The sequence below is a fragment of the Xyrauchen texanus genome, chromosome 4 (assembly GCF_025860055.1).
Source record: "Xyrauchen texanus isolate HMW12.3.18 chromosome 4, RBS_HiC_50CHRs, whole genome shotgun sequence".
Taxonomy (NCBI): domain Eukaryota; kingdom Metazoa; phylum Chordata; class Actinopteri; order Cypriniformes; family Catostomidae; genus Xyrauchen; species Xyrauchen texanus.
Window position 1 is genome coordinate 12003415 of NC_068279.1, and position 10618 is coordinate 12014032.

The 10618-nt window shown below is 36.8% G+C and overlaps 1 protein-coding gene across 1 annotated transcript; it reads right to left on the bottom strand.

Moving 5' to 3' along the window:
* Nucleotides 1-305: 305 nt before the first annotated feature.
* Nucleotides 306-6582, bottom strand: LOC127642955 (glycolipid transfer protein-like). Its single transcript, XM_052125425.1, has 5 exons — nucleotides 6355-6582; nucleotides 4428-4486; nucleotides 4195-4328; nucleotides 1952-2102; nucleotides 306-1765 (listed from the first exon to the last, which is right to left on the bottom strand). The coding sequence occupies exons 1-5, from the start codon at nucleotides 6455-6457 to the stop codon at nucleotides 1583-1585; spliced, it is 630 nt and encodes a 209-aa protein (XP_051981385.1). The 5' UTR covers nucleotides 6458-6582; the 3' UTR covers nucleotides 306-1582.
* Nucleotides 6583-10618: the final 4036 nt, after the last annotated feature.

Here is a 10618-nt window from a genome sequence, read left to right on the forward strand (position 1 = left end):
ATTTTCAAGTAATCCTAAAGACCTTGATAAGCTGGTTCAGGTGTGTTTGATTAGGGTTGGATCTAAACTCTGCAGGAAGGTAGCTCTCCAGGAGCAGGGTTGATAACCCTGGCATATACAGTACTGGAGTGTATTTAAAGGAACACAACTGTACACGCAATATTTAACTTTCCATTTGTATGTGGAAAATGAATTGGCATTCTGGTATTCAATAAGAAAATTCCTAATTTACTACATACCAAAGATCTAACTTTACAACCATTTTCAGTGCAGGGATAAAAGGAAAACACAGCAAAAAAGGCTTATGCTTTTAATTAGATTTGAAATATGCTACACATGCCATGATCAATGTAAGACACAATAAGAGGATACATTGCAGTGGAAAAGAAAAACGTCACCTGAATGCATCATACAGCCACACTGAGGCTTGTATGGCTCTGCTTTTGTTTTGTCTGTCCTCTATGACGATGAGATAATCAGTATCAGTATCTTGCCAGACTTTCAATGAAATCTCCATTGGTTAAAATAAAATCTCCAGAATGTATCCAGTGAAATCACTGCTGTGACAGAACTGAAATTTATGACATTAGATAATTATTTTAGTTTTTCAGTGTTAGGGTCATTGGTTCTCAACAGGGTCAAGACTCACGCTGAAATAAATTAACATATATTTCTAAACAGTTCATATATTTCTAGCCTTTGATTATGTAGGAAATAAAAAATCAACAACGCTCCATTAAATTATATAAATAGAACACAAGACCGATTAAGGCCGCATCCACTCTTACACATATTCAGTTGAAAACACATTGATTTTGCAATGTTTGAACTTCCCAGACTTTGAAAATGTTCTGTAGTCCTGCATACTTTGGAAAACGATGACGTTAGGAAACAGAAAGCAGAGTTTTCAACTGAATATGTAGGATATGGCATAAGTCCATGAAGATTATCAGTCATTCATGTCAACACAGGATATCTTGTAGAATTTAACACATTTTATATGTACTGTTTACATTTTTACCACTAAATAGAAAGGCTTCATAATTTCTTTGCATTTCATGTTAAACAGGCCACATTCAAGTATTATCTTTTTCATAAAACAGATCAAAGTAAAAATGACAGCAATGCAGTCAATGTCAGATATTTGGTTAAAGAGAATACAAGGGTTAGAAACGCATAAATTAAAACCTTAATTTGCAGTGAGTTGTTGTCTGAATAAATGAGCACATACATTACACAGCTAATACACATGTACATGAAGTGCATGTGTAATAAAAATTAACCAGAACCAAAAATGATTGTTACAAATTTTCAACAAGTTTTTTCAAAACACTGTTTTTTAAAGAAAGACCAAAGCATTCAACCCGTCATCAGCTTCAGATAACAGCGGTACCATACAATGACAGATAAAAAGTCTTCAGCAGCCTGGACCTTCATTGTCCCCCAAGGAAAAGCAAAACCAAACACTGCAGAGATGCATGATCCAGTAGGAGAGAAGAACAGTCCAATGGGAGGCAACAGTGATCCGTTGGGAGAGCAGAAGGTGATGAGGAAAGAAGTTTGCTCGTTTGTGAACGAGAGATCACACAGTGTAGTCCAGCTCTGCGTTCATCTTGGTGTACATTTCATAAATGGCATCAATAGTAGCTGTGAAGTTAACGAGGAACTGCCTTACTTTATCCAAGCATTCTTCGTCCTTAACCTCTCGCCCTTTAGACAGAGCTTTGAGGAAATCTGACCTGTATGGAGCTGCATATAGTGCTGCCTATAAGAACGAACAGGAACAACCTCAATAGGATTTTCTAACTATTTACCTGTACAGTCATGAGAAAAATCTACATTTCACTGCTTGGAAGATGAACAATAGTGCTATAAAAGATATTTTAACAGAAATACTAAACATTGGCAATTTCCAAATTTCAATTGTTTTTGATTTAAAAAAGAATCTTACCGTAAAGATCTTTTGAACAAACCAGCCATGATATTTCTTCAAAGCCATCTCATATGCTTTGGAGACATTGACTCTGATGAGGTTAGGGTTGTTTTCATCCTTTTCCCCATCCACAAGGCTCTGGAGAAGAACCTGGATAAAGCGAAGACCCCTAACAGAAAAATAATGTAAACAGGATTCATTTAAACAGAGCTGCTGAAACCGAATAGTTTGCCCAAAAATATGGCCCAGGAAGGTGTGTTGTAGCAGGTTTGGCATCCATGATGCTTAAAAACACTGCTTAATGCACACACATATAATGACTGTTGTGAGAGATGTTGTCAGTTGGAACAATACAGATTGTATCTTATTGCATGTATTTCTACTTGTGATTAAAACATATTACTAATTAAACGTAATGACATTTTAACACTGAAAGTGGTTACATAATGCAAGCAATAAAACACAGGTCTCACCCAACAAAACCCATCTTCAGTCTGACTCATTATTACATACTTTAATATTTTTTTTGCCAACGACAGTACAGCTGTTAACAACAATTAACAATTGCACGTAAATAACCATTTTGTGGAAACACCACATTATTTTTGATATACAAATGCATTTTGATACAATGACAAACAGTGCATTGCAAGTCACAGCGTTAATGTTATTAATATTTGGTGAAAAAAGACTTAAGATCCGTAAAGTTTATTAAAAAGTTAATATAAAGGAAAATATACTATGATGTATGTTATTTAGAGATATAAGAGAACTCACGACCAAAAAGTGCTTTAAAGGGATAGAAAATTCTCTCATAATTTATTCACTCTCATGGCATCCCAGATGTGTATGACTTTCTTTCTTCTGCAGAACACAAATAATAATTTTTAGAAGAATATTTCAGCTCTGTAGGTCCATACAATGCAAGAGAATGGGTGCCAAAATTGTGCCGCTTCAAAAAGCACATAAAGGCAGCAGAAAAGTAATCCATATGACTCCAGTGTTTAAATCCACTTCTTCATAAGCAATATGAAGTGGGTGAGAAACAGATCAATATTTAAGTCCTTTTACTTAGAAATTATTCTCCCTGCCCAGTAGAGGGCAATATGCATGAAGAATGTGAATCACCAAAATGTGCCAGAGCCGAGCTGACCCTGGGGCCATATGAGAATTTATTTTTTTTTTAATTTATTTTCAGTTTTTAAGGCATTTATGGAAATTAAATACAAGTCCTCGCTGCAGCATCAGGATTTCTTCCTAGAGTTTACATTTACATTTATGCATTTGGCAGACGCTTTTATACAAAGTGACTTACAGTGCACTTATTACAGGGACAATCCCCTGGAGCAACCTCTTGCTCAAGGACACAATGGTGGTGGCTGTGGGGTTCGAACCAGCGACCTTCTGATTACCAGTTATGTGCTTTAGCCCACTACGCCACCACCACACCACGCTGAAGAGTTCCTTCAGCGTTTAATGTCAAAGCAGATTTCTTTGCTTTAGCGCCATCTGTTGCACTGGTTTTGGTAACTGAAGCATCTCCCGTCACGTGATCCAAAGCTCATATTTTATAGAACAAAGTATTTCATCGCCCTTTGAAGAAAATAAAATGACACACTCCCAGTAAATTGTTGGTGCACAATTCGGCCTGAATGTTTGCTCCAGGTGTGAATGGCTCTTTTGGAATCTATTGTTTCGATTCAAAATGTTATTTAAGGCGAGAAATCGTGACATAGGTACACGTTTGTTGTGCATAGGCCTTTATACTGCTTTTTTTGTCTTTGTTGGAGCTTGGCAGCCCCAGTACCCATTCAATTTATCTTAAAGAACAAAAAACAAAAGCTCAGAAATACTATTTCTATTGCAAAACATCTCAGAATAAAGAAAATCACATCGTTTTGGAATTATGAATGAGTAAATTACAGAATTTTCACTTTTAGTTGAACTATTCCTTTAAGTGTAGTTTTTATTTTAACGGTAGTAAAAAAACTATATAAAAGATACTAAAAATGTAATTAAATATATCTTTCAATTGCAGACACTGTTTGAAAGCTCATACATTTAGTTCTGCAACTTTTGTTTTGATCTGTTTGTGGATTATCCTGAGTTTAAATTAGTGCAAATAAAACTATTTAAATCCTTCCTTAAGTATTTCACTTCTCAAAAATCACACACACACACACACACACACACACACACACACACACACACACACACACACACACACACACACACACACAAAGTTTCAGGCCCAGGCTTGCCTTTTTAGCCACATGAGGGCAAGTGTTGCTCCTACTTTTGGCCACTGAGCTCCATGCATCTCCTTCTCCGCTTCCAAAATCTGCTGCAGGGTTTTAAACCTGGTGGGGTTGGTGTCATACACGGCCTTGATTTTCTGTAAGAAGCATCAGAAGGGTGGGTGGAGTTCTGGTTGTAAAAGTTATATAGTTTGATGCTTATCATCAACCACATATGTGTCACATGCTGAACTTACAGTTATGTTACCCGCAATATCAGCCTTGATAGGGGAGAAAACTGCAGAACCAAGGCAATCTATGGAGAGATGAGAAAAAAAATTAGAGAATGCAGCATTCTTTTGCAGGAGCTGTGAAGTAATCCTCTTTTAACATGCAAGAATCTTAAAGGAATGTGACAGATAAACGGTAAACTACCACCATTTCTGCTACCATGCAAGAACTCAGGGTGAACTCTGACATTACCACCTTTAAAAAGAACTCTGAATAATTAAGCATGCTTAGAGAGCATGACAGATTTCTGAAAGCACCCATGTGGTTCATTAAAGTTTCAGTGCCTCCAATTAACACACTGAGAGTGAATCTACTGTAGGTCTGATAATAAAATAAACACCATTAGAAATAGAAACACAGCAACACCATTCAATGTTTCCATTCCTAACAATTGACTGTAAATTAGATGACAAATTCTGTATTAGGGTTCTAGATTTACAAGAGTTTGCTGTTGTTTACTGTGGAATGGTTACTCATGGCCTAGATAAAAAAAAAAAAGCTTTACAAATAATATAGTACAGCACATGTTTCTAAAGTGAAAGTAGTATCTTCAAATGCAGTGGGGATATTTTCTGCAGTCTTGGTTACAAACCAACATGGACACCTGGGTCATCGGTGTACCAACCTATGAAGTTGAACCATTGTACTGTTAGCAAAAGGAGCCTCTCTGGTTACAGGGGACACCAAACAAGCCAAAAAACACACATTCATTCACATATCCAACAATGCCACCCCTTCCTCCTGCTCTTTCTGGTGTTTGTACTTCACTCAGGCTTTTTTGTTATTATATGTGAGCGCTAAACAAGGGCAGGGAAGCCTAACTGTCTTTCTGTGTGAGTTAGAGAAATCCACAACACAACCCATTTCACCAATCACATTGTGACATCACACAATCATACAGATTTCGCCAATAACAATTAATGAAAATTTCTTTAATCACTGCCTGAAATTACACAATTAATGTTGAATCCACTTGTTCTTGATCAACTTTGTTCTAGGGTGTCACGTCAAAGCTTTTTCATCTTATCAGTCATATCCAGTTAAAATGACCATTTTCAGGGACAGCCAGGAAAAAAAAATAGAAGAGAACATTAAGAGCTAATCGGAACACCCCAGCCTTGGTGTTTCAAGTGGTTAATTCATTTCAAATGCATTTTTCATATTAAAACCAAATGAGGCTTTGAACAAAGATGTTCTGATGTTCCGTTCTACCAGTGAATAGACTAGGGCAACTCAACACCATACTAATCTTTTTTTCAACTTGAATTCGAGGGCAGCGGATTAAATTATGCATGCAATAGTTTTGTGCCCTGCTTTGTGAAAATAAATTTGATCCAAAAAAAAAAAGTTTAGTCCTCATTGCCACACAATGGCTTCTGCTTCACAGCTTGGCTTTGTAAGACTTTACTATCAACTTCAGCACAACACTTATGGAGTGAAAAATCTCACCCATGTTCAAGGGGGTGATCCATAACAATCCGATGACATGCACTTGGGAATTTTAAAGTAATGATAATTACTGTAATAAAAAGTTTATAATCATGTAATGGAAACACTTTATCGGTCTTTTTCTTTAATGTCTTTGGAACAGACTCTATGAAAGGAGCAGCATGCCTGCATTTCATTGTTACATTTCCAATAAGGAGTATGAATACAAACATGAAACAATTTAAAATAGCTTAAAATAATGCAACAGCTGTTTTAAAAAAAGTAGGCTACTTTTCGTCATTGTTGTCGATAGGTTTACAAATAAGATGGAAAGTGTAACATACATTTTAAACCTCAAAATGTTGCAAAGATTTTTTGAAAAACCAGGGCATCAAGCGGGCCATGACAGCCCATGAGTTCACGCTCAAATTAGAGCTTTCAAACTATGATGAAGGAAGGACCTACCGAAGAAAGGAGGAAGATGAGACACCGCCTCAAGAAACAGCCGGGTTTCCACTTGTTTGTCGGCTGGAAGTTGCCGGAACTGGTGCTCCATTAGAAGAGCCATGTTTGCTTGAAGTTGGCCAAAATTACTTCTTTTTTGCCTATAACATAAGAAGAGGACAACAAAGCAGGAATTAAAAACAGAACCCGGAACTTCCACCGTACAGACAGCTCGTTCACTATTCCAGTTCTTTTGCTACTTGTGGCGCTGAACAGCTGGACGGCCCCCTGTAACGCCCCTTTATGCAAATACAAGCGATCTCTTCGTGGAAACGTTCAACAGTAGGGTGCAGAAGAGCCAATCACATCACTGGAGGCGGGGCCAAAACTGTTAACGTTTATTTAAAAGCTGTTTATGACTCGAGCTGAAGATGCATTATCTCATAAAAAAGCTTCCACAAAGTTTTGATTTTCCAGACCAATCTGCAGTTATTTTCCTCTAACTATTAGAGAAGCAAACTATTGCCCCAAATGTATTTTTTAACTGGAATGAAAACGAGGTTGTGAGAAATGTGTTTAACTGTTGTTTAAATAGGTATGCTGACGAAACTTAAAAAAATAAAATGATATTCCAAAAAAATTTTTAGTATGTAAACAAAAATGTTTGAAAATTAGATGTGATCTTCTGGGACATTGAAGAGACTGTTTGGACGTTATTACGGTCAAAGTACACATTTTGAAATCAGCAGTTCAATCTGACAACAATGGTAGGCTATCATAAATTATGCTTCTTCGGCTCAGAACGTGCCAAAAACGCTATCTTTTTTTTTTCTTTTTTTTTTTCAGCCTGGTCCAGCTACTCTGCTACGTTTTCGAGTTGACTGACAAGCAATATCTGTATCTACTGTAAAATGTGATTGGCTTTTTTACATGTAAGACGGGACTTCCGTTCTACATCAGCCATATTGGGCGTTCCAATTTCTTCTCTTAATTTTAAAACAAGTGTTCTGTCTCAGGGGAAATAGTCTCTGACTGTAGTTCAATCCCTCACAGCCTCGTTTTCATTCTATATATCTCGTACCTATTATATGGTATAAAGTCTACTGAAAAACAAGCAATAAATTACTTCTCTATGGATTATCTTTATGGCAGATTTAAAAAAAAGGTTCAGGTTAACTATTTAATACAAGGTAGAAAAAAATATAGATGTGTTTTTTATTTCTAGTTAAGATTCACTTCTTACTTCTGCTTTATTATTTAAAGGGAATACCATAATCAAAGAGCAGCTCAGGTTTGAATCTCTGCTGAAAGTTAAAGGCCTCATCCTGTTAATAATTAAAATGTCCTTTACCCAGCTAATGAAGTTAGACGTTTAAGCAGGGAGTCTTTCTGACGACAATTAGACACGATTATCTGGTCACCATTAAAAATTCACACACAATGTTTAATTCATTCACAGGTAGGGCTTGACTCACAATAACCCAGAAAGTCATGTCATTCTCTCTTTATTAATACTGCCACCAGAGTCTGCTCTTAATTCACACCTGGCCCATTATTTTGTATAAAAATCACTTGGGGTAAAAGGCCCCATGGGGGTTATACTAATATAGTGTAGATAACAGGGCAATAGTTGTAGGGCACAATTTGTCAACTTATGTAAATGCATTTAAGACAGCAAGATGCTTTTTTGAGTAACAAATTAAGATAATTCTGATTCATAATACTTCAGAAAAGGCTGCTTCTTGCTCATTTCGATCACATTTGATATGTCATTACATCTCAAGTATTCTATTAACAAATTAATCTACATTGTGATTGGATCAGTCAGTGTGAGCCGACTTTGAAAATTGTTAATTACAAATCCCCCCACTTAAGAAAAAACAATGTGTTTTATAGGGGCCTTTAGCCCCTGCAATAGGGAGGCTTTTTACCCCTAATACATTCCTTTCACTTAATGGACAGTTATTCATTTTTTATTATATATACTCACCTAAAACAAAATTGAAAATGACAAATAAGTATTTTGTCTCAAAATAAATGTGATAATTTTCAGGACATTTATTTGCTATATTACATTTGTTTTAAATATTGAATCAACCTTCAGATCTCATGGAACAGGAAAATATTGCAGTGTATAGTGACAAACCGGTGTTTAGAAAAGTCCTGTGGTAGTTGTAGTTTTTGTATAAAATCAAACAAGCCTTTTAGGGGAGCCTTTAGTGCCATTGTGTCCTATTATTTGTGTAATAACATGTTTAATACTATGTTAAGTAATCATGCAAACATTCATATTTGTATTCTGTAAAGGCCATGTGAAAGCATTTAATTTGTACTTCCATTTATTCTGATTCATCTCGAAGAGTCTTATATTACACTCTTGTTTGAGATATTTAAAGTGATTTGTTTATTGAATATTAAATATTGATATTACTACATTATAGTAGAAATGTTTTAGTGTTTCACATGCTACATGACCCACAATTGACATTGAAGACACTCTCTTTGCTCTGTCAACTCTGAGCTCAGTCACCCCCTGTGTCCAAAACGACATAGATGATACCTTCGAAGAGTGCTTCAAAAGGAGAACAATCACGATAGTCATGTTGTGAGGTTGTTTAGACTTTAAGAATTTGGACGATCACTTCTGAATGGAATGCACTCCACGTAAAGATGAAGACCGAGCGTATTGTTTGTTCCTGCCTGCAGTTGTTGTGCCTAGCTACCAAGTGGGATTTAACAAGAGAGCGTCTGATTGTTTGAATGTGTATACTGTTGAATTGTATGCCATGTTGATGGCATTAAAATGGATTGAACAGGCTAGTTGCAGCACTATATTAATATGTTAATATGTTGTGATTCTGTGTTGGACCTAGCAAGCATTAATACAGGTACAGCCAGAAGTCACCAGGATCTGCTTTACAAAATCTTGTTTGCTAATTCTAGAATAGTAAGGCAAGGGGAAAATATAACTTTCATGTGGGTCCCAGCACATTCCGGTATCATGGGAAACGAGAGAGAGCAGACAAATTGCCAAAGGAAGAAGTAAAAAAATAAATTGTTTAAATCAACATTAAATTATCAGAATCACAGGGGAAATGCATAGTGTGGAGAAAAGTAAATAAAAAATGCCAGCAGTGTTGGGATAATGCAATAACTCAATCCAAAACAGAGTAGTTATTGCAACTACGCTCTGAAGTAGGGGAACAAAACGGAAAGTAATAATAAGCAGGCTGAGAATTGGGCACAGCAACCTTAACAGTACTCTTTACATCTTAGGAAAACATCCAATGGGTGTATGTGTTCAATGCCATGAGGATGAGACAGTTGAGCATATCCTTAATGTCATGCAGGACATTTACACATGAAAGGCAAGAAATGATGACCAATAATGGGAAATAGGGCGGGTACAGGACAATATTAAAAGTATATTATTGTAGGGAATTTTTAGAATTGGCCCTAAGTACTAGTAAGGTCTGCAGTCGCTGTCTCAATCCGGATACTCGCGAGGGGAGAAAGAAACGACACAACACGAGCATATCAGATCATTCTCCAAAGTTTATTGTCCAGCTCATCATTATATGGTCCAGCAAAGCAACATTTTACTATTCCCTATATGGGGGTGACATATATGTTTGAGCTACATGTGAAACGTGAGAGTACTGACACAGGAAATACATTCCTATTGACACATCCTGCTGCAACTGTGATTTGTGATGACACAGCAAGCTACATCAACAAGAGAAGAAGTTGTTGAGAAGCTTTTATTATTTTACATTGCCCACTTTGATCCTGAAAGGATCACGTAGCCCTCTCAACCAACTTCAGTATCAGGTATACGTACATAGTGGAGTATGGCAATATTATGCCTGTTTATCATCACATTCAACTTCTCCGTTTTCTTTAATACCTTCATGCACTTTCGTTTCCGGGTGTTTACCCATATCTTCATAAACGAAACATCTTCCTGTAACATTACCATAAAAATATATACCACCATAGATTATTTCAAGGAACTGGAATTACACTTGTGGTTCCTTGCTGTTGTGTTGATGCTGAACGGACATAGGCAAGCACGACCACCTGCCATATGGGAATGTTTTCATGTTGACTGTTCTGGGTCCCTCCTCATGTCCTCCTAATTAGCAGATTCCCGGTTAGGCACTAGCGCTGCGTGTTCAGCTCCTCCAGTGCTTTCACCGTTCACCCTTGAATCAGTAAGGCCCTCCTCTGGTCCAGTCTTCACATGGCTTGCGTGGATCCACTGTGGTTGAAGGTCAGTCAGCAC

Bases quoted from the DNA above. Each gene is read 5' to 3' on its own strand.
- LOC127642955 (XM_052125425.1), bottom strand. From the start codon at position 6,457: ATGGCTCTTCTAATGGAGCACCAGTTCCGGCAACTTCCAGCCGACAAA. The intron at 4,487-6,354 runs GTAGGTCCTTCC...ATCTCTCCATAG, and splicing joins TCATCTTCCTCCTTTCTTCG to ATTGCCTTGGTTCTGCAGTT. The intron at 2,103-4,194 runs GCAAGCCTGGGC...TTTTTCTGTTAG, and splicing joins GCCCTCATGTGGCTAAAAAG to GGGTCTTCGCTTTATCCAGG.